Source organism: Populus nigra, chromosome 5 (assembly GCF_951802175.1).
Source record: "Populus nigra chromosome 5, ddPopNigr1.1, whole genome shotgun sequence".
Classification (NCBI taxonomy): Eukaryota; Viridiplantae; Streptophyta; class Magnoliopsida; order Malpighiales; family Salicaceae; genus Populus; species Populus nigra.
In genome coordinates, this window is record NC_084856.1 from 17,506,606 (window position 1) to 17,531,431 (window position 24,826).

Here is a 24,826-nt window from a genome sequence, read left to right on the forward strand (position 1 = left end):
GAAGATGAAGGTTTATAAGTGTTGTTATATGAATGAAGTAAGAATTTTTCAAAGAGAAAAGAAAAATCTTCACTTCCTTCCCTAGGTTGTTTTTGGCTAAATAGAGAAGAAAAATTAAAGAATGGAGTTTAAATAATATTATTGAGGAATCTTACCAAATTAAAGACAATTGATGTTGATAGATTAAATTGTATAGGGACTTTTATGAAAAAAAAAATAAGTAAATGTTTCATAAAGGAGGGTTTTGTCTTCCTTGAATTAAAAGTCAATTAAACTTAATTAAGGATGTTGGATTTAATCAAAGAATATGTAATGGGTATTAGAATTTTTACCGGTTCGAATGAATGAACAATGACAAAGTAATTTTTGTTGGTAAGGAGGAGGCCGCAGGACCTAATCAGCAACAAGGGACATCTTCACGCGCACAGGCACCAGGTAGGTGTTCGACACCTTGGAGTAATTAATTAGTTTATATTTTATTATTATTATTGTAGAATGAATTTTTATAGATTGTAAATTCTAGTGCTGGTTACTGGAAATAATGCCCTGGTGAATGGGCAAGCCTTAAAAATTATTTTATGGTTACTGGAAATAATGCCCTGGTGAATGGGCAATTACTAGAAATAATATTCTGTTGAATGGACAAGCCTTGAAGATCATTTCCTGATTACTGGAATTTATGCCTGATTGCATGGCCACATTAAGAAAATTAATTTACTAATTAATGGGATAGTCACTCGATGTAAAATAGATTAATTGTAAAACTTTGAAGTTAAATATGCTGGTTTGTAGGAGACACTCTTAATATTTTTATTTTAGTAGTTGTATCCCTATGTCTAGAAGAGAATTTATGAAATTAGAAACTTCAAAAGAAAATAAGACAATTTATTCTATGATATGAAAGTCACTTTAATGTATATGAATAATTAGTCCTTAATCAATTACTTATTGAAATGTGCAATTGTTTTAATCATGTTTTATGCGATAATGTTTTTAGCTACATCGCACCCTCAATCTGAAAAGTAGATGCTTGGATAAATAATTTTGTTATGTGATTAATGTAATTGGAAGAACTAATATTTTGTTGTAATATATTTCCATATCTAAAAATGTAATGTTTAACTTATTATCTTGTGTATGATGTAATTTATAATGTTATTATTATTATTAAGTTGAATTATGGTTGGTTGTGTATATATTTGAGCACAAATACTATAAAAAAAAAAAAGATGATGCATGTTAAAAATATATTAGTTTTATTATAGTGTTCTATAGAAAATAGAATTGAGATATTGAAATATGCTTGAGTTTTTTTGAAGTCCAAATGATGGGATGAATATTGTGATTGATGTTACAGGTTAAGAAATGATTGAGTTGATAACTTGGTATTTAAAGAATACAAAGGAAACTCTGCCAAAATTTCAGGAAAATTGTATATATATAATTTGTAACTACGAATATATATCATATATTTTGAGTTTACAATTTGAGATTGTTACAAATAATATCATAGAAAGTAAAATAAAAAAAATATAAAGCTCAATTCCCAACAAATCAAATATTGAAGGCTGAAATTATTAAAAAAATAAATTTTTAAAAAGTACAAAAACAATCGACCCAAGTCAGACTCTGAAATCCGCAACGTAACTGTGAGACCAGGATCACTCTGTAAAAATCCAAATTAAATAAAGTTATGAAGTTCAATTCTCAAACCAACCTAATGGTGATAGGAGAAACTGGAAAAAAATTATTATTTTTTTAAAAAAAAACAACGAAAAAAAAAGAATTGAGTTACTCTAGGTTAACCTGCCTTGCTCAAGACCTAAGATATGAGATTGAGATAACCTCATAGAAAAAAAAAGTGAAGAAGATCATGAAATCCAATATCTAACCAATCCAATGCTGAAGATTGAAATTGAAAAAAATATTTTTTTTTAAAAAAAAATACCAAAGTCATCCTAAACTAATCTTCCAAACCCATGTTTTGGGTTATGAGGTCAGGATTACCTCATAAAAAGCAAACTCAAAAAATCACAAAGTCAACTCCCTAATTGTCTAAATGTTGAGGGATGAAATTGAAAAAAATAACAATTAAAAAAGGATCTAAAAAAATAACAATAAAAAAAATAAGAAACAAAATTGAAAAACAAAATAAAATCAAATGCTGAGAGATGAAATTGAAAAAAAAATTTAAGAAAAATATTCAAAACAAAATAAATATTAATAAAAAGAATGAGGACCAAATTTTATATAAAAACATAATGAATCCAAATGTTAAGGGATGAAATTGAAAAACAAAAATCAATTAAAAATAGATTTTAAAGCAAAAATAGCAATTAAAATAATAATGATCAAATTTGAAAGAAAAACATAATGAAGGACACTTTTCAAATTTGATAGAATAATGTGAATCTCGAGGAGAAGAGAAAGAAAAGAGGGAGGAGAAGGCAAAAAGAAAAATAGACGGTCACACGCTTCCAATATATACACATGCAGCCTTATCAAAAAGCTCTTGCCGAGTGGAATCCAACGCCATGATGAAAGTTCGTGTTCCGCCATTATAGTCCATTGACATGACACAAGAATGCAACAAACATCTTCCACATGCATCAAACAAGCGAGCGACATTACGACAACCTCATATTTAGGTAATCAAAACAAAATACCAATTCAATTCCCAATTAAAGTCAACTTGAAAGGCTCAAATTAGAAAGAAAAAAGTTGAGTGACCTAAAAAAAAAAACTTTCTTTGACAGTGTAAATCAATCTCTGATGTTAGTAAACAAAAGGGACTCAATATTTTTTCAAACTTTGAAACTGGTCCCTAAAGCTCTAATTTTTTTAAATTAACAAAATTAAATCTTGATTTGCTAAACCGAGTATCAATCCAGTAACAAAATATTTTCCTGACATTGCAAAGCTGTCAAAGCCCCGTATGTGACCATAAAAACAAATCACAATGACCAATCCCATTGAAAAGCAACTTCAAAGGACCAAATTAGAAGATAAATAAATTGAGGGATCAAAGTGTAAAAAATCACAGGGACTAAAAAAAAGAGAATCATTATACAAGTCCATAGTTATTCTCCTCACAATCACAGTAAAACACAAATGGGTGTTAGTGTTTTTGTTTGTTTTTTTTTTAATTGCTGAGGGGTTGATGAAGAGAAGATGCCTATCATGACTGAGAAGAGTCCATCTGCATAGCCAAGGAGACTGCCCAAAACAACCAAGTATGAGGTTGCAAATTGGAAACGCTCACGATACATATTGTGGGCAAGTCGTCCTTGGCTACAAACAAGACTCTTATCTTCATGTAAGGCCATCATCTCACTGATGTAAGGGCATGTCTGGAGGAAGAAGAAAGTGAAGGCGTAGCATGAAAGGAAAGAGCCTGTCAAGTTAGCCAAGCTGATTACTGCCTGGGAACCCCAATGAGGGATCAAACTTGTATGTTTATCTCGGCTTGACACCTCATTTTGGAAGCAGGCAAATCATCCATGGCTACTAAACAAGACCCTTAAGTTCATGCTATGTTTGACCTCTCTTCTCAAATATTCATGCTCTATTTTGAATTCGGGTTTCTCATGCTGTCCTTATATACTTGAGCAGAGAATAAAGACTAGACGCAAATGGTAACATTACTTGCTTCTCTTCAATCCATTTGCTTCATCCATCATTTTTCTCCTTTATCTGCCCCATAATGGAATATATTCACTTACCCTAACCTATCTCGAAATGCTATTTTGTTCTCAGTTTACAAGCAACACTCTAGCAAGATGACTGTGACACCTAAAAAGTAATTAAGGTCAAAGCATCTGTCACCTATTAGCCAAAATCCAGAATCAAACTTTAGAGCATCCCCAATTACATTAATGGAGAAATTGTACTTCAATTATCCCAAAAGTAAAATGTAGTGGTTGAAATAAACTTGTTGAAGTTCTGAACGTGCAAGACTACCTATTACTCGCTGCTAAATGTGTTATCTATTCCCTATTTTCATTTTAGTTTTTGCAGGCTGTAGGTTTGGCTTTTCCCTGAATTCATCATCCCATTTTGTCGATGATCACTCTCGGAACCCTTTGACAACACCTTTGCTTGTGTGTTGATTCAAGATCTCAGATCATAACCAGTTTCTATGCTGTATAATCTGGGTTGCTTTGAAAGACTTCTAAGTGCTAGAGTGCTACTTTGGCCTTCACTGTATTTTGATGGGAATAAAGCTTCTTCAGGCATGTCCTTCTAAGCTTACGCCTGCTTCCTTCTCTCGCGATCTCCTAGTGATGGTACTTCAATGTCTTGCCTAATTTTAGTTTGTAAGATAATTTATCCTGGACAATACCTTTACTGATCACTTTCTTATTTCCCTGCAATATCTTCTGCCCTTTTTTAGACATTAACCACTGAATTAATAAAGCTTTAAGCAGAAAGAATTTAGGAATTTCTAACATGTCAAGATCACAACAATATAATAATTTATTCAATGCTGTATAATAACCACTGCAAATTTCGACTAAACAGTAACGAATAGCCTTCAAATAAAATAGAGAAAGAAACATTGCTTCAAAAAAGAATAACTGGAGTGCCTTTCAAGGTTTCTGTCACCATGTTTTTCAAATGACGATGTTTGTATTTGTGAAATGTGGAAGTTTATCACAAGCTAGCTGATGTCAAGAGCTTATGACACTGGGAAGAAAAGAAGGCGTGACATGATGAACAAGGAACTTTCATAATAGCCCGTCAAACTTGCTGTACAACTAAACTTTTAAAGATTTGTTTAAATTGTTTTTAGTTTTAAATTATTATTTTTTGTGTTTTTAAATCAATTTAATGAATTAATTTAAAAAAATTAATTTAAAAAATAAAAATATATATATTATTTTAATATATTTTCCAGTAAAAAACATTTTAAAAAATAATCTTTACAATTCTTAAATATATATATATATATATATACTAAATAGGATCCATGTTTCCTTTATAGTTCAATTGCACTTTTAAAAAAACAAATAACAACAAAAAAAAAATGCTAAGAGATTATAAACAAGATTTAAATATACAATACGTTTGAAACCCTCCTAATTAAATTCCACTAAGAGATTTTAATAAAATATCATACTTGTATTATTTTTTATTATTTTTAATGTTAAGAACTGGATTTTTAAAGAAATTCAATCTTTAAAAATAATACAAAATAGACCAGAGGCCAACCTTTTTGATTTACTACACTAAATAGAAGAAATTAATTTTAAAACTAACTTTTTTCAAATACTCATCTGCCACTTTTGTTTTTTAAAGACATTTGAAGGAATAAGATTAAGAGTGTTAAAAAAATCAATTCATATGTAATGTTTGCATTATCTGACCTGGCCTGTCAAAGTCAGATAATATGAATATTACAGATGATAATGGGTCAAAAAATCTAATAAATAGATATCATAGATCAAGTACAGGTTGGGATTTTTGAAAAACATTCAACTCGACCCAACTTGTATAACTCAATATAAATAACCTTTTAGGTAATATTTTTCCTTCTTACTTTATTTTTTTTCTCTTTTGCTTTCACACTTACATCCATGATCTACTTTTCATTATCTTAATCTCTTTCCCTTTTCTCTATTCCTCACTTTCAAAAAAATTATAATTGTTCCTTTTGAAACTTGATATGATAAAATAACAATGCATTTTACAATTCTAGTCATTTTGTACTAATAGAATTTTTTTTTGTAATTAATCCTGATAGAATTACTAACATAATATTTTAATTTATTATTACTTTATCATTGTTTCCGTTTGAGTTTACTTGCAGAAATTTTCCATCATAGTTTTCATCAGTAAACCATGACGGAATATTTTTTGTCTATGTTTTGATTGTTTTTTTTTTTAATTTTTTAGTAGTACATTTGAATGTTAATGTTATAAAATCCTAATCAACAGATATAAATTCCAAAATTATTTCTGCGTATACAGCTTTATATATTAATTCAGTGGTTACTGCTTAAAATGCAGAGAATTGCCTAGAAATAAGAAAGTGATGAGCAAAGGACTTGTCCTGGAGAGATTTTTGAACAAATTAGAATTAGATAAGCAAGAACAACCATTACTGAGATCTCCTCATTTAGAACAGAAATGTTGTTATCTTTTCCTTTTCTTAATCACTTAAATATTTGTAACTCTATCCAAGATAACTCGATTAATTCGAATAATTCTCAAATCCTGATCTTCATGTACGTAGGAGAAATCTTCTCAAATATTTTTGGTTCGCATTTATTTTATGAACATCCCCTTTAAGAAATTCTACTTCTATAATTCGATAGTTGCTGCTGCAATGCATGCATGTATAGAGCATCATCATTATCAGCAACACGCTCAATCGGGATTCGAAAACCTCACAAAGTCAACCAATGTATATCGTAGAATACCTATCCTATCCTCTCTTGTGCGTGGCAAACGCGTTGACTTTAATCTACTTTAAAGGTGAGAACATCTCAAGTTGGTGGAATATTGACCCTCTTGTGGAGCGGAGTGTGGGGAAAGGTTTAGGGTGATAGAACCCTTCAATTCATCCATCTTATAACAAAGGTGTCACGTCACAATCATCTCTTGCTGTAAGATCTTATGCTTCCTATTTTGCTTTCAATTAAATTAAGGTCAAAACAGTAGTATTTTAAGATAATAGCAGAGCATCAGTGAATATGTTCCATTAAGAGCAAGAGGCTTATAATTGAGAAACAACAACTGGATTGAAAAGAATCGAATACTACCATGTAATGTCACCGCTAAGTCTAGTGATCATTATTCTATCGTTACCTATAAATGAACACTATGAGAACCTAGACTGATCATTACCCCATTTGAGCATGAATTTGAGAAGAGAGGTCTAACATGAAGATGAAGAGTCTTGTTTTGGTAGCCAAGGACGATTTTGCCTGTTCCCACAATGAGGTGCCTAACTTTAGATGAATATACAAGTTAGTTCCCTCGTCGAGGCTCCCAGGCAATCATCAGCTTGACTAACATGACAGGCAGCTCTTCATGCTAGACCTTTGTTTTCTTCCTCAAGACGTTGTTCCTTGCATGCTTTCCAATGTTCTACAAACCTCTGTAGCACACAGGATAAGGCTTGGCCCGGGTTTGATCGAGTATAAATTCGAGACAATAGCCTTACATGAAGATAAGAGCTTGTTTGGTAGCCAAGGACGGCTTGCCCACCACCATCTTAGTTGGGTCCATTATATTACTGGGCACCTTCCATTTGGTTTTGGGTAAGCACCTTGGCTAGCTGACAAACTCTTATCAATCATGCTAGGCTCTTTTTCTCTTCTCCAATCCTTTTAACTTACCGTTCTGCATGTGATAATTAACAGATTACATTGTGTTAACAATCGAGCACTGATCAGTTAAACTGTATGTTCAATTTGTTGTCGACTTTTAACTCATTTTTCATCTTCTAGGCCAGTTTCTGTTTGAAATGTAGTTCTGGTTTTTTCTCAGTTATTGATTAACGTATTGACTGTCATTATTTTGTTCTTGAATCTTTGTAAGGTTATGATGATCCAAACTTTCACTTGTCTTCTCTTTTTTTCGGTCCGAGAAATATGTCTGGCCCTTAAATTCAATGAATTTTGTTAAAAGTGATCATAGGTTTGACTTTGACATTGACATTGTTTGTCCAGTCAATGAAAGATGTTCCTAATCCCCCACCCCTCCCCTTTTTCTGAAGTACTTTAAAGTTGTATTTGATTTTAGATTTAACTTAATTTGGTGATGGAGGAAGTGGCAAAAGAATGTTGAGGGGAAAGTTTTTTGGGATTTCTGGATTTCCTCTTTTTTATTCTTAAAAACATTACTTGTCGTGCTCCTCTCCCCACAAACATATATTATATTTGATTTGAATAATGATATAAAATTTATTGAGTTACATATTTATATATAATATATACATTACACTATCTTTTTAACTGCTATTTTTTTTATACTTTTAACACTTCATTTCTTTTAAGATTTAACCTCCAAATTTTAATCCTGAATCAAATTTTAAAAAAATATGAGGATGTTAGAGATGCATGAAATTCCTTGAGTGCAGCTTCTTAATTCCCTTGCAAATCTTCTTGCCGATGCCATCACTTGTACTACCTTCTTAAGAAGAATGTTCAAACTCAAAAACCAATGTTCATGTCGTGGTGAACTTTTTATCAGGGTAAATCTTGCAAACTTACCATCTAGTTTTTTACTTTGGTTAAATTTTAAATTAAACCATTTAAAAAGTTATTTTGATATACAAACTATATATAGACCTAGGAGGTTGAAGCAAGCTAAATAACCAACAAAAAGTCGTCTGGCTTTATTTATAAAAACTTAATATTTTTTATTCAAGCACCTTATTTTAAAATATATATAAATTAAGGTGATGTTACTAGAATATTAGAAAGTATATTGCAAACATATTAATTACACAAGTGAGAAACAATAAAACTTTAAGAATAAAAGATTTATTATTAACAACAACAAAAATTTCATTACTTTAAAGTGTTTCAACAAGTAAGTACTCTTATTTATTTTAATTTAAATATAGATATTTTTTTATTACTAGTATATATTCTAAAACTTTGAATTAATAGTAATTGTAAGTTTGATTATATGATTAGTATGCATACTAGAATTCTATTATTATTTTTTGTATTGAAAACATGTTTGTCATTAATTATGTTTATATTTTTAAACATGTATAAACTTTAAGATTTTGTTAGATATATTTTGTTTAGCATCTCTTTACGATGATAAACCAAACATCTTTGCTCGATAGTCTAATATATATTTTACAAATTTTGATTTACAATTACTACTGTACAATCTTAGCACTTGTATATATAAATGCAACTTCAAAAATTTCTAAACTTTATTTGTAATTTCAACTTCAATTCTTTCTCCCAAGAGCATGGTAGATCAAACTAAATATGAACTTTTTAACCATAACAAGTGGCAAGAAAAACAACCACAACTAAAGGGATAATTTGCAGCAAATGTTTTGTGTCATTTAACAAATTAATTGTAGTGGAATGTTATGGATAGAAGAAATGGTAATTACTTTTTTTATTCCATTGCCTCATGTCAAATTCTACTGTGCTTTATCAAAATACTTATTACTTGGCCTAAGTGGTTCAATGATTTGGCTTAGTAAAATAAAATATTTTATTTGTAGTTCTTAGGTTGGTTTAGTAAAATTTCTTGGAATAATATGAGATGATCTAAAAGAAAATTGCATTTACTTTTCAAATAACAGAGGAAATGAACATAAATTTTATATAATATTGTCATTTCACTGTAACAATAAATACAAATTATTATAGATTGCTATAGTGAAATGACTATTTTTTTCTTGAGTAGAAAAAATAGAAGCCTTTGGTTGTAGGGGTGATTTGATCTTTTTAGTGGCTCATTGGTCATTAAAAAATCATTCGGAGTTATCTGGGTGTTTTTCAATTTTTTGTGCATTAGAAAGTAAAAATACTTTTTTTCCTTCAAGGTAAAAAAACATTATTGTTGACTGAGGGTTTTTTTTGTTTTTCCCTTTTTAAGCTACAGTTAAAATACATCTTTACCCCTAGAAAAGACAAAAATAGTATGCATTTAGGGGTGTTTTTGTCCCTTCACACGAGTTTATTTGTAATTTTCACGTTTATAAGGGATGTTTTTGTATTTTGATTTTGATTTTTTCATATTTAATTCCAAAAAGCTACTAGCACGTGTTTATTACAGGCTAACACATAAATGACATCTGCACTCTTTGGACGGCACAGGTGACACCACCCGGTGGTCAAACATGGCCTTTCGTTATGTCATTGGAAGCGCCACCGTACTCTCTTTCTCTTAATGTAGCGCGCGACAGAGAATGATGGGTGGTTTGTCACGGGTAGTCGTTTCCTTTTTTCTTTCTTTTCTAGAGAAAGTGCATATATGTCCCTTAATTTCTTTTTTATTTTTCAATTTCAGTTCTTATATTTTTTATTACTTATTTTTATCATTGGCTCTTTTAGAAAAGTATTTTTATGTTTTCAATTTAGTCATTAAATTACAATTTATAATATATTATTATTTTTTTCAATTTTCTCCTTATTCTTTTGATTTCTGATTTTTTCTCATTAGTATTTTTGTTAAAGTTTTATTGGTTTTCAACTTTATCCTTCAATTAAAGTTTATATTGTTTTATTTTTTTTCAATTTGGCCCTCATTCTTTTGATTTTTTCCTCTTTGTTAAAGTTTTTTTCTTTTCAATTTAATCCTTAGATTTTTTATGCCCTTTAATTTATTTTTTATTTTGATTTTCACTCTCATTCTTTTAATTATAATTTTTTGTGTGATTGAGTTTTTTCCAGTTTCATCCTTCGGCATCTATTTTTTTTGTAATTAGGCTTTTTGATTTTTTCATTTATTGTGATTCTGATCTAATGACATAGGTCACGAGTTTTAAAAGTTAATACGGTTAAGGATCCTTTTCTCCTCATTTTCATTTATGATTTTATGATTTTATATTTTTTATTATAAAAATTTAATTTTGTGGTTATCTTTAATTTTTTTTTCTATCAATTTATATGAGTCTCATAATCTAGACCACAAGTTTTGCATGTTTTTTTTGGATATAGGTTTTTAAAAATTTTGTTTTTTTTTATATTTAATTTTTGAAGATTTTTTTAATTTTATAAGCTTTATTTTATTTAAAATAATTATTTTTAAATAATATTTCTAATATGTCCGGCCATGCATAATATTTTTTCTTTTATTCACTCATTTCATATGTGTTTCTATTTTTTATTGACTTTAATAATCAAATTCAATAGATACAAATAGATAAATATCTTATTTTATGGAATCAAATATTATTTATCTTTTAATTTTTCTAGTTTTCCTTTTTTTTATTGTTAAAAAAAAATTTCATTTATTTATATAGATAATTATAAATTTATTTGATTATATGCTAAATAACCTTTCCAATTTACACTTTAAACTTTTTAATGTAAAAAAATATATCAAAATAGCTTGTATACTTAAATTTCTTTTAAATAAAAAAACTATAATTTACAAAGAAAAACGAGTCAAATAATTAATTAAAAAATATTTATGGTATTAAAGACGATAAAATAACAAACAAAGTTGTGATGTAAGAGAAAAGTAAAGAAAAAGAAAATTAAATTTAGCACTTAAACTGTGTCAATTCGGCAAATAAGTCCCTATGAATACTTTGTTTTACCAAATTTACTCTATATTCATCACATTTTGTCAATTCAACACAGTTAGATTGAATTATAAATAAATCGTGATGCATTTACATTTTACCGTATGGCAAGAGATCCTGTTGTTTACAAATCAATCCAAACTGGGTTGAATTGATAAAATATGACAAAAATAGGGTAAATTTGCTGCATATTATTTTATATAGGGCTTTCTTGCCGCATTAAGGCTGAGTTGGGGGATTTTCAAACAAGAAAATCAAAGTCCAGATTGCAAGTAGGGTTCAAGAGCTCCATGTCTTGACCCGAAACAAGAACTTCTAAAAGCCCTACAACGACCTTCACTGTTTTAGGCAGATCTTTGGCTGCGTTTTCTTAGCAGAGAGAGAGAGAGAGATCAAAGAGAGAAAGAAACTCAAGAAAAGAAAAATGTCAAGACAAGCAAAAAGACTTGTATCATCTTTGTCTTCAAAGATTTCATCTTTCTCGTATTCACAATCTCGCTCTTTCACGGCGGCTCCTCCTCCACCACCAGCAGTGTTCGTTGACAAAAATACAAGGGTTATTTGTCAAGGAATCACCGGAAAGAATGGAACTTTTCACACCGAGCAAGCTATTGAGTATGGAACTAAAATGGTATATAATTTTCTTTTCTTTTTTTAATTGTGTTTGATGTGTTCTTTGATTGAATTGTGTTGGTGGGGTATTGTTATTTTGTTACTTTGACACTGAATTTTTTTCTGTTTCGGTCGCCAATGGAACAATTGGCATAGTTGGTTGTATGGATGCATATTTGTGGTATTTATGGAGATGATTTTGTTTTTCTTGTTTGTTTATGTGTTTTTATTGTTTTAGTTACTGATTTGGTTGCGGTAGAGAGCAATGTGGTTTGTTGAATTGAAAAATGTGATTTTGTAGCTGTTAAGTTGCTTTTATTGCTTTGAATTTTGACGCAGTGAATGTAATTTCGTATATAAAACAATTAGGAGAGATACTTTGCAATTTTTTTTATGAAGATAATGAATCAGATTGTACAGCTGTACTGTATTGTTGCTTGCTATTTTAAGTTTTCGATCATGTAAGTTTGTTCGATGACTGGGAGTTTGAATCTCTTACTGCATGTTTAGGTTGGTGGAGTGACACCTAAGAAGGGTGGGACAGAACACTTGGGACTTCCTGTTTTCAATTCAGTCTCAGAAGCAAAGGCTGAAACTAAGGCTAATGCGTCAGTGATTTATGTTCCTCCACCTTTTGCTGCCGCGGCAATTTTGGAGGCAGTTGAAGCTGAATTGGATCTTGTTGTGTGCATTACTGAAGGAATTCCTCAACATGACATGGTAAATAAAGTTTATTGTTCGCTGATCATTGAATATTAGTAGCTTTTAAAGCTGGGTAGATGGCTCCAACCTTCTCTTCTTCCTTTCTTTTGTGTTTTCTTGTTGAGTTACATATTGTGTCCTTGGTTGTGATTTCGCTTTTTATTTCAATTTAGCTATTAAAGAAAAAAGGCTATAATGTTGCTGCATACTTTGGCATGCTGGCATGTGTAAAGCGCAATTAATCTTATTTATTTATGTTCATCTACAAAGGATAAGTGGTTTACTCAATCACATGGGAAGTTGTAATTTGCATTTTGATTATTGAAGGCACTTCAGTGTATAATAATTGAATGTTGGTGACTATGGTGCATCGTGATCTTTAACTGCCTTATTTCCTTACTCTTTCCTTATATTAGTGATTCTGTAGTAGTTTCAACCACCCTCGTGCATTTTATGTTGCACCATCAAAAGAATAATGGCTATGTGTAGTCACTGCTATAGACATAGATGGTTGTTAAGATGTTAAAATGTGACCCTGAAGTTAATTTTTGTCAACTACAGGTTCGTGTGAAGGCTGCTATAAAGAAGCAATCAAAAACCAGATTAATTGGTCCTAATTGCCCTGGCATTATCAAACCTGGAGAATGCAAGATAGGAATCATGCCTGGATACATTCACAAACCAGGGCGTGTAGGAATTGTTTCTCGATCTGGCACACTGACTTATGAGGCTGTAAGTCCAAAGTTTCATGGCATGCTTTTGTCCATTTGCTACATATGCCCTGTTCATCAATGCTTACCACCTTGTAATATCGCTTGCTTAAAAAAAATTGTGTCAAGCATTGGCACACTATTAATATGTTCACAATGCTATTAGTCCACCTTTTCAATGACCATGTTTTTGTTCATTTGGTAAGTTTTTTCTATGCCCTGTTAATCAAGGCTTACTGCCTTGAAAATCTAGTTTGCTTAAAAATAAGAAAATCATGTCAAGTGTTGGCTCACCATTAATGTTTCCATAACCTTGATAGTCTGCATATGACAAAAAATACTGATTACAAATAGTCTTTTTCAACTTGTGATTGACTTTATTTTTAAAATGTGTTAGGTTTTCCAAACAACTGCGGTTGGGCTAGGGCAATCTACCTGTGTAGGTATTGGTGGTGATCCTTTTAATGGGACAAATTTTGTTGATTGTGTGAAGAAGTTTCTTGCTGACCCTCAGACAGAAGGTAAATTTCTTAACTGGAAGAGGTTAATTGCAATTTTTAAATTTCATGAAATGTTTTCTTATTTTTCAGAAACTTTTATGGTGAAAGCATGGTCTTTTATGTATGCATCAATAATTGTTCAAAATCTATTTCATGAAGAGGGTTGTAGATAATTAGATGTATTTGGTTTGGTTTTAACAGAAGGGTATTAGAAGTTAGAAGATTGTTTCACGATAATAGTATTCAATATAATCACATATGAATTGTATTGCAGGCATCGTTCTTATTGGTGAGATAGGGGGGACTGCAGAAGAGGATGCTGCTACTCTAATCAAGGTAAGCAATTTAGATTTAGGGGATGGTTTCTAGGAAAGAAAAGAAATATTAAGGGAGAGGAATAAACAAATTTTTCTAGCATAGAGTCATTTGTATAGGGGGATAAATCTGATTCTGAATTGCTTTGGCAAAAATATTCAGCATGAGGAATCACTTAAATAATCTTTTCTGTAAATTCTTATGTATGATGAGCATGCATGTGCGAGCAACCTGATAACATGTTTAGTCCGACTGTTAAAAGTTCTAGTCTATCAGATCTTTAAGATAGCCTCAATTGCTGTATTTCATGGTATATGCGGGTCCATGGAAACTTGCTTGGTTTACCTTGCAGTTTTTTTCCCACTTTGATAGGATGTTATGATATATATGTTGCTTGATGAATTAAACATTTGTTCACTTTCAACTTTATATAGGTTTTGTTTTGAATTAAAAATATTTTTTCTTCAAGGAATATTTCCGTTCTTTCATTTTGGCAATTGACAATATGATTTTGTGCAACAACTGAAACAGGAAAGTGGAACTGATAAGCCTGTTGTTGCATTTATCGCTGGAGTTACGGCTCCACCTGGACGTCGTATGGGTCATGCTGGAGGTAATTTTGTGTCTTCTACAGTGATACTTTCTCAGTTATGCTCATTATATTTTGTGCGTTTATACACAGAACGTGATTGGTTGGGCCATTGTTTCATGAGATATCAATGAAATGTGAAAAATAAATTAAAGACTGTTATATGACCTGCATTGTCTTTATATTATCTACTTGCAATCTTGATGTAAATGGAGCCCTTTTCTTCTATGATAGTCTAATAAAGAATTCATTTTGTAATAATTATAAATTCATTAGTTCTCGCTTCTTAGATGGTTTTGGCATGTCTATATCTTGTAGTTGTTTCTTTTTTATTGGCTTTTCCTTGTGTGGTCAATGTCCACATTAGGTTTTATGCTTTCCTCACAATGATATATGCAGAGAGGCATTGTTGAGTTAGGTTTTTGAGTATTGGTACGAACTGAGATGCCAAACTTCAATTGGCTGAACAAAGTACCTGTTTCAACTAAAAACGTTCTTTGTAAATGTTGAGCATTGCTTACTTTTTTTTTTTAATGTACAGCCATTGTGTCTGGGGGAAAGGGCACTGCTCAAGACAAAATCAAAACATTAAGGGATGCTGGGGTGATAGTGGTTGAATCTCCAGCGAAGATTGGCACTGCCATGCTTGATGTGTTCAAAGAGAGAGGTCTCGTGAATTAGTTTTATTGGGATACACATCCAGCTTAAAATACATCATTTTATTTTATACTTTTCTTTCAAACCTAAATTCAAGAAAAATATCAAACCTAAATATTGTCAATGGCCTGCTTGATGGGGCATGCTTCAGGAGAGGAAAGTTTGAAGTTGTGAATTTTTCCATGTTTATTGACAACATGCTTCTGCCAAAATTGTTTTTGTGCAGCCGATAGAAAAGACTTCGATCACAATTTGGTATTGTTATGTTATTGTCTTTGTTGCAATCTAAACCAGGTTAAGTAAAAGGGTTGAAGAATCATTAATAATTATTACTTGTAAACTAAAACGGGTGGGATAAATATTTTGCAGTCAGCATTGTTCATCCTCTCATAAAACATTGTGGATGAGATTGTATATTTTTGCAGATTTCAGTTTGGTATTTTGTGTGATTTGATCCCATTTGAATGTTAATTGTTTCTTAATGCTTAGTCAATGGTGAAATTGAAAGAAGATGGACTGAACTGAAATAAGCACCAAACATAGGTGGTGTGTCAAAGATTGCATGAAAAATCCACTTAGGTTCTTGATCTTTAAATTAACGTAATATATACCATTTAGCTCCCTTTAATTTTTTTTAAAAATTAAATTTTATACATAAGTTTATTTATAATATACTTTAGTCCATAATTAAAGAGAGGAGAGAAAGAGAGTTGCTAGATTCTGGTGAGAATAGGAAATTTTACTATTAACTTCATTTCCAGCTACAAAAATGGATTTTCTTGTTGTACAGTGTGTTATGAGATAAGAGGGATTTCATGGTGGTTTTTTAAGAGCTTTGGTATCCACAATTCAAGACGTATGTCCATCTATTCTGGTCATTTCTTCCCCCCACAAAAGAAACTGCCACTAATTAATCCAAACTTTTATAACTCTCTTGGCTTGCCTTCTACAAACCAATTATCGAACTGCCAATACCCTTGCTGCTAGTTCTACTATGTATTAACATGTTTTAGATTGTCCGATGTCCAAGTCCCTACTCTCGTTAGCTCATTATGTCAATAAGCCAATGTTTTTGAATCACTAGACGTACACTGTTATCGAATCTGTCTTTACTGATGCATACTGTCATTCGTGTTAATAGTATTTTTATCAAGTCTTGGATTGTCCATCATCTAGATTTATTGTCAACATAGTTTTAAGACCCGGCCCGGTTTAAGACCCGGGTTCTAGGTTTTGACCGGATCGCCGGGTCTTGACTGGATCACCAAGTCGGCCGGGTCAATTTTTTTTTAAAAAAATCAAAACGATATCGTTTTAGTAAAAAAAAACAAAACAAAAGTCAACGGGTTTGCAACCAGGTCTTGACTGGGTCTTGTTGGGTCAGACGGGTCACTTGGTCAGCCGGGTCATACCAGATTTTTCCTTTCCCTGTTTTTTCTTCAACCCGGCCCGGTTCCAGCCCCGAGTCGATCGGGTCCCGAGTCGACCCGCCGGGCCGGACCGAGTTTCAAAACTATGATCGTCAACCCTTGCTGTCGATTCTGTCGACGATGCTGATCTCATCAATGTTGTTGATTTCAATATTGTCCCACTGTGTCATTCCAGCATTGTTATCGTTAGTGTACCCCTAATAAATTTAACCCCGTTACAAATATCCCCTACAAAAAAAAATCGATGTCCTCGTCAAACCAAACCTGAAATGTGTGTGTGTAGAATTTTTTACTAATACCTTCTGTGTATTAGCGGGTTTGGCTATCAACTTTTTTATAAGTAAAAGAGAAGAAGAAAAAGAAAAAGAAGAAATCAACTTGATTTTTTTTTCTTTATTGTGTCTTTCAATTTTATTCTTTAGGTTTTTTTCTAATTTTTTTTATTTTTTATTCATATATTTAGGTAAAAAATAAATTTAAAAAGAAAACTATTAAAATCACTATAGTTCATGATCTAGATCATTAATTTGGTGAATTAAACCGCAAAACCAGCTTAATCTAATATATTATTACCTCAATAATTTTTTACAATGAAAATGTCACATTGAAATTTTTTTATAAAACATTTGGTATGCTTTAAATTGGTATTCGTGTGATATGTTTTATTTTGGTTTTTATAGATAGAATTAATTAATTACAATTTGCTTTATTTTTTTATAAAACATTTGGTATGCTTTAAATGGGTATTCGTGTGATATGTTTTATTTTGGTTTTTATAGATAGAATTAATTAATTACAATTTGCTTTTTCAAGGGTTTTTAGTCATCTTGATTTAAAAAAACACTCAATCCACGTACCATATGAGTTCTGAACAGCGTGTCTTTTTTAATCTAATGTAATTTTATAGTTGTAGCTTGTGTTTAGATTTGAATCCAGTGATGATGCAAGTCTATGATAAACCAAGTAGGTTCTTTTCAATGTCTTTTTATGAACTTAAAGCATCTATTTTCATGTCTGCTTTGCTGTTATAGCACTATCAGAAAATTGATAAATACAAATGGAAATATCGAGAAAATATTTTCGTTAATAAATTTTCGAGGGATTTTACCGACAATAAATTTCCGAGGGATTTTACCGACGGAAATATTCCCTCGATATATACCGAAGGAATTATCGTGGGAAAAAAAATTAAAACAAAGCAAAAAAAATGATGACGTGTCATTTTTACCAACGGAATTACCGACGGAATAAATTCCATCGGTAATTTTGTTGGTAAATTGTGAACACTGTTCATCATGTCAATTACAAAGGGAATCACCAATGGAATTGTCCGTCGGTATTTTCCAGAGAGCTCCAGAACTGTTCACTTTTCACTTGCACTGTTAATTGTTGTTCTTTACGGACAAAATCACCGACGGATTGAAAAGTTGTCAGTGTTATTTGGCGGTTTTCTAAAATAATTCAATTAATTTAAAATTTTCATTTAAATATTACAGACGGAATCACCAACGGATTGAAAAATCGTCGGTAATTTTTTGGCGGTTTCTGAAAAAAATTTACGAAATTAAAAATTTAAATTAAATATTACCGATGAAATTACAGACGAAATAATTAAAAAATATTAATATTTAATTATCCATCGGTAAATCTGTATGTAAAGCGTCCCAATAAAAAGCCTGAATGACCTTATTTCACAAGAGACAGACCTGTTTTTTATTCTTCTTCTTCTTCTTCTTGTTCTTTTACTTCTTATTCTTCACTATATGTAAAAAACATCATTAAGGTATGTCTTCTTCTTCTTCTTCACTATAAGTAAAAAACATCATTTCTTATCTATTTCTTTCTCTTCTTTTCTCTCCTCATCTCCTTCTCTTTTTCTCCATGTTTGGGTATGTCTTCTTCTTCTTTCTTCTTTTATCCTCTTAGTTTTTGTTTAATTAATATGCTTAATGAAATTTTTTTCCTCTCCTTAGCTTCACTTGCAACTACATTAAGGTAAGATTTTTCTTTTTTCTTCTTTTTTCATGATTTTTTTCACTATATTTGTTTTTTATTTTATTTTTAATTGTTTTTGTTCTTAATAATTGTATAAATGTTGTTGTGAGATTTTTTTTTCATATGAGATCAATTTTTAGTAGATTTATTTATAGGATTTTTAAATTTTTAGCAATTGCAACTTCATTTTTTTCATATGAATTTTTTTAGTTGAATTTATTTTTTTATTTTATTTATTTGTTGTAAATTTGTTTGAGTTGATTTTCTTATTCTATTTTCCAAGCATTTTGAGTATATATTATACAGTGTTAATTTATGTTAATTTAATTATTTTATAATTTTATAAAATGAATTTTTTTTAAATGTTTTTCAATAATTACCGACAGAATTACCGACGGAAATTCCATCGGTAATTCCGTTGGTAATAAAAAAATTATTACCGAGGGATATACCGACGAAATAAAGCGGATAAATTTATTTTTTCATTACCAACGAATTTACCAACGGAAAAAAAATTACCGATGAAAAATTCATCGACAAAGAATTTCCTTCGGTGATTCTGTCAGTAATTAATTTACCGATGGAATATGTGTCTTACACCGACAAAAAAATTTCATCGATAAAACAGTTAAATCTTGTAGTGTAGCTAGCAAAGCAACCTCCTATTACTATTCTCTCGTTCTACCTCGTGGCAGTACTGTTTTTTGATAGTTTGCTTTGTAACACAAAGTGTCAACTTTTCATCGTTAGAAAGAAAGGCCGCTGCTGTAATCAAAACATAGTAGTTTGTTTGGATTTAGGTGACAGTTCCAGGGAAGGAAAAAGGAAACACAAAATGAGGATAAATAAGGGATGGAATTCATGAAACGGATGGGATTTTTGAAACACTGTTTCATATACTTACTTTTGTGTGTGCAAAGGGATAGATCTGTTTCTGGGTTTACTGGAAGAATGCAGGTTTATATCTCCTGTGGCATGAAAAGATGGGCAGAGTAAGACCTAAGAAGGCTGAAACATAGGATTCTGTTCTGATTAAAATAGGTAGTTCAGAATTAAGGGAAATAGAACATCTAAGATAAACACAAGATAGGCTTCTGTTGTGATTAACCAATCTAAGCACCTCGTAAAACATGTAGCTTCCAACAACTCACAAATTAGCTCCACTCTCATAATCAACCCCAAATCTACAACTCTTTTTTAGCTCAAATCTATTGTTTAAAGCAAGTTTAAGGGAAAAAAAATACCTAAGATAAACTCTCTCCGTCAAAAGGAATTCATTGATATTGAAATCACCATTTTTCATGGTTAAAATCAATTTTAACCGAGATTTTCTTTTTTTATCACTAAAAATTAGTCATTTTTTTTTATCTTTCAAACCGAATCAAAAATAAAAAAAAATAAAATTTAATATCAAAATTAAATTTCATAAATTGTCAGGGAGTGAAAGTTTATAATTTGAAAAATTAAAACATCAGAGTGAACTTTTAACCCCATGATTAAAAATACCATCTTTTTTCTGTTTTACTTTTCATTTTAATATTTTATATTTAAATCTTATCATTCCTTAATAAATACGCTTTAATTAACTATTAATTTATGCGTAATTAGAAGTAGAAGAAAAAATCTTTGTAGGAATCCACGAAATTTATGTTATTGAAACCTTTTCAACTTAACCAAAGGAGTTCCTAGTTTCTAGTTACAAGGTTTGAAAGGTTTCTTCCTTCTCAACTAAGAAATGACCCCTGCCACACCAAAGCTTTTAACCCAGTGGTTTTGGCAGGGTTTTTTGCCTATACATCTCGGGTTCAAGCCTCAGCATGTATGTATGTCATCCCCGTAATGTTTTATTTGTCTGTTAGATTTGCAGGGTGTTCAGTGAATCCGAGAATTAGTTGTGGTGTGCGTAAGCTGACTCGGACACCGCGGGTTATAAAAAAAGAAGAAGAAGAAGAAGAAGAAATGACCCCTGCCATGAAAAGCACTGCCCGTAGCACCACTCAAGTCCTGCTTCCTCAGGACTTAAAAAGCATTTCACTTTTCAAGTCCTCTAACAATACTGTGAACAGTTCCGCAATCCATGCATTCTGTCGCATCTTTGATTGACACCTGACACAAAGCTCCATGTTTTGTGCAGTCCCAGACATGAAAAAGGATCAGACCTCTCAAGTCCCCTAACTAAGCCCCACCCCGACATAAAAATAGTCCACCAAAGAATTGTGTTCCATTCCATAACAAGCAAGCCAACTGTTTTTTTGAATGCTTTAGTTTGAATCGTGTTTTTTAAAACCGATCATAACCTAACATAATATTTGTTTTATAACAGAATTCTAGTTTTATGTTAGTTACAATCCACCATGAGTATTGTGATTGGAATAATTATTATGTCATAACCAAATATAATATTTGATCGAATATAACATCCTTCACGCTCTAAATATATACTTTTAAACAAAATTATCATTTCTTCCCTAAATTTATGCATGTAATGTGTTTAAAACTAAGCATAAATATCAACGTTGATGTATTGATTATATTATTTAATTTATAAATATTCAATGACTCTTGAGTTTCAAATATTTTACATATTATATAACCATAAATCTCACATTTGTATCCCAACTAAGGTATGAAATTATGATGTGGATATTGATGAAGCCATGAAAACTTAAGAATAAATTAAGCTTTCCACAACTATATATTAGGCTCATAAAATAATTGGGTTTCTGTTTAGAAACGCGGTGGAAACGGGCGTTCTCTAAAAATTAAATTTTGTTTTTTTTGCTAAAAATTAAAAAAAATTATATGTTTTGGATCATTTTGATACGCTGATCTCAAAAATAATTTTAAAAAAATAAAAAAATTTTATTTTGATGCATTTTGATATGAAAAACAACTGCAATCACACTCTCAAAACAAACACTTAAACTAGTTAACGAGCTAATGAGATGACTAGACTTGATCACTTTTTAATAGGATAACAATAACTTCCATGCTTTTCCACTTCAGTCTCTTGAGCTATATTTTTTATTTTAATTATTTCAGATTTTATCTTTTGTTCTTGTTTTGGTTAATTAGATGAGATGATATTTTTTTTAAAAAAGGAAAAGGTAATATGAAATCATGAAATAGTTGGGTTTTACTTTATACATGATGTTATTTTGCACATCAACAAGAAACTGCTTTTCTTTACACAAGGTGGGGTAGTTTTCTACAATCATTTATGAAATTTTTTTCCTGTTGCTTTTCAAATCTAGTTAAAGACTTCTTTTTAAGCATTTATTCTCTATGCAGGACCATCAAGCTTAGTACAGTAGTTTCCACCTAACCTAATTCTCATTGCATCAGACTACATCAAATGTCAAGCCAATGTTTTTCTGCTACTGCAACTTTCACTTTGTTGTTTACCATTTTTTATTTTTTTTACTATCAGAAAGTTAACAAATATAAATAGCAATATTCACATAATTTTTTCATTGGTGTATGGCGGTGATATTTACCAACTGAATTTTTAACAAGAATATTCTCACGGTATATATTAAGGGATCGCAATGGAAAAAGAATGAATAAAAAAAGTCAAACAGTACGATGACGTGTAAGTTTTACAGACAACGTTATCGATAGAATTAACCCGAAGGTAAAATTCATTTGTGAATATGCCATCGTCGGTTTATACCGATGATATTATGGAGGGTGTTATAATGGGATTTAAAAAGACAAATCCTATAGTGACATGATATTTCTACCGACAAAATTACCGACGGAGTTACTATATTGAATTAAACAAAATTATCTTAAATATAATTATTCCCTTCATTATGTATTTGTATGATAGATTTTCATTGCAGGTTTAGTGTGATTGGCTTGATGAGTACACCATGGATTAAACTATAGGTTTGTTTTCTAATACGAGCTTGATTGTTTTCTGGTGTTTTTTTTTTCAACTCTTTAATGTAACAATGGAAATTTCTTTTTTTGTTTTTTTTTTAAAGGAGAAACAGGAAGGTTGGAAATTAGCTGATGAATAGTGTGTTATGAAATTGTTTAATTACTGGTTAGTGAGGGTAGTTATTTTTGTCAAAATCCAATTTGACTCCTTTAAAAAAAAAATATTCTTGTCCAAAAAGAAACAAAAATTGCAAAAGAAAATATATTAATCACGAGGGTTGTTATTTTTCATAAGTTTTGTGTATTTTTGCGTTTATTTGGGCAAAAAAAATAAGAAATGTGCAATTAGAGGAAAAATTAAAAGAAATAATAAGAAAAATAAAATTACCTCTAGTAATTTATAGTTTAGTCAAAATTACACCTACTAAATTTTAAAAAATTATACTTTATATTTTTTATCAATTTTATTAAAATTTTTAATAAAATGATGAAATTACTCTCGTATATATTTAATTAAAAAATCAATCAAATAACATAATTTACCTTCTCTCTTGAAGTAAAGATTTTTCTCTCTTCAACACATATCTTTATCTCTTTTTTTCATGTTTAAAAACCCAGATTATAAATAAAAAAACCCTAACAAATCAATTTTCTTCATTTGCATCTACCAAATCCGCTAGTATACTCATCAATTTTGAAGATCTAGGACTGAACACTAAACATATATAAAAAAATGGAATTACAGTTGAATGCATAAGATTGGCCAGTGATTAAGGATTTGGTTGAGTCATGAGTCATGTGAATCAGGTGAACTTTTGGCAAAACAAAAAATAGAATTATGTGTAAATCTCTTAGTTGAATTTCATAACACAGTTTTTATGCCATGAATCTTATTGGCTAACTTTATTCTTGAGATTTTAATATGTATTTGACTTATTTGACTTTGAGGTGTGGTTGATTTTTTAAAAAAAGTATAATCATTTTAAAATATAAATTACATTTTACAAAAGTAAAATATACATCTACCAAACAAAAGTCAACCATGCCTTTATCTCCGACACCTTTTTATATGTAAATGGGTAACAAATAATTAGTTGGATCACATAGTTTAATTGACTTTATTAGAAAAAAAAGAAGGTCTGATGTTTATGCAGGGTTCACTCATATATGCGTTGATGGCTAATATTCTCCACTGTTCCTTAGTCATCCTCAATTCCACCATTTAATTCTACTTCTTTTGTTGCTTTTATATCTGCAATTGGTGAGTTTTCTCGAGTAAAACAGGTTTCATTTGCCTAGTTTTTTTTAGTTTAATGTTGGTGTTCGGGTCAGCTTGCGTGTACCTCGACTAATTCCACGGGCTCTGAAATTAACGACCATGTAAGCCTCAAGTGGCCATCATATAAGCAACCATAGAACTCGAACTTGAAATTATATAAAAACTAAATTTCTTCATCTCAAGTTTTTACCATTAAACCATCATTTGAATAGTTAGTTCTTGCCTTCTTCCTCTCTCACAATTTGGCTGCATGTTGTTGGGCTCAGGGCAATTTAGTGGGTGCATTGATTTGTTGATGACAATGAGCTCAGTTCAAAGAAAATATAGGAGATATGGACTGCGATAGAAACATTACAAAAGAATTTACATTATTGTTTTTTAGAATTGATGTTTTCTTGGTGTATTTAATACAAGTGTATTTAATTTAGTCATTAAATGGAGATTAGTAGCAAGCTTGTAGATAATCAAATAATTTTTATTGATTTTTTATTTATAAAGATGTTAATGTTAACACGTGTATAAATATTTGAATTGATTTTTCATGTCTGCATATAAATATTTATTTTGAAAACAGATTATTATTCACTTATTTATTCTTATTTTATTTTTGGCTTTGTATTAACATTGATTTTATTTTGTAAATTGTGCTTTTATTTTTCATGTATGCAGTATGCATGAATATGTAAATATTCATTTCTGAAAAAAAAAACTAATACCAACAATTTTTCATGAAGCTAGTATCATGTTTTGATAAAACTTGGATTTTAATAATGTATCAAAGTAATATATGTTTTAAAATATTATTTTAAAGTGTTTTTTACTTAGAAATGTATCAAAATAATATTTTTTTAAATTATTTTTTATATCAGCGTATCAAAATGATAAAAAAATATCAAAAATATTAAAAAACAAATAAAAA

The 24,826-nt window shown here is 30.4% G+C and overlaps 1 protein-coding gene across 1 annotated transcript; it reads left to right on the forward strand.

The window, feature by feature from the left end:
• Positions 1-11,459: 11,459 nt before the first annotated feature.
• LOC133695151 (succinate--CoA ligase [ADP-forming] subunit alpha-2, mitochondrial) lies at positions 11,460-15,582 on the forward strand. Its single transcript, XM_062116996.1, has 7 exons — positions 11,460-11,864; positions 12,356-12,565; positions 13,109-13,279; positions 13,655-13,778; positions 14,032-14,093; positions 14,604-14,685; positions 15,203-15,582. The coding sequence occupies exons 1-7, from the start codon at positions 11,658-11,660 to the stop codon at positions 15,340-15,342; spliced, it is 996 nt and encodes a 331-aa protein (XP_061972980.1). The 5' UTR covers positions 11,460-11,657; the 3' UTR covers positions 15,343-15,582.
• Positions 15,583-24,826: the final 9,244 nt, after the last annotated feature.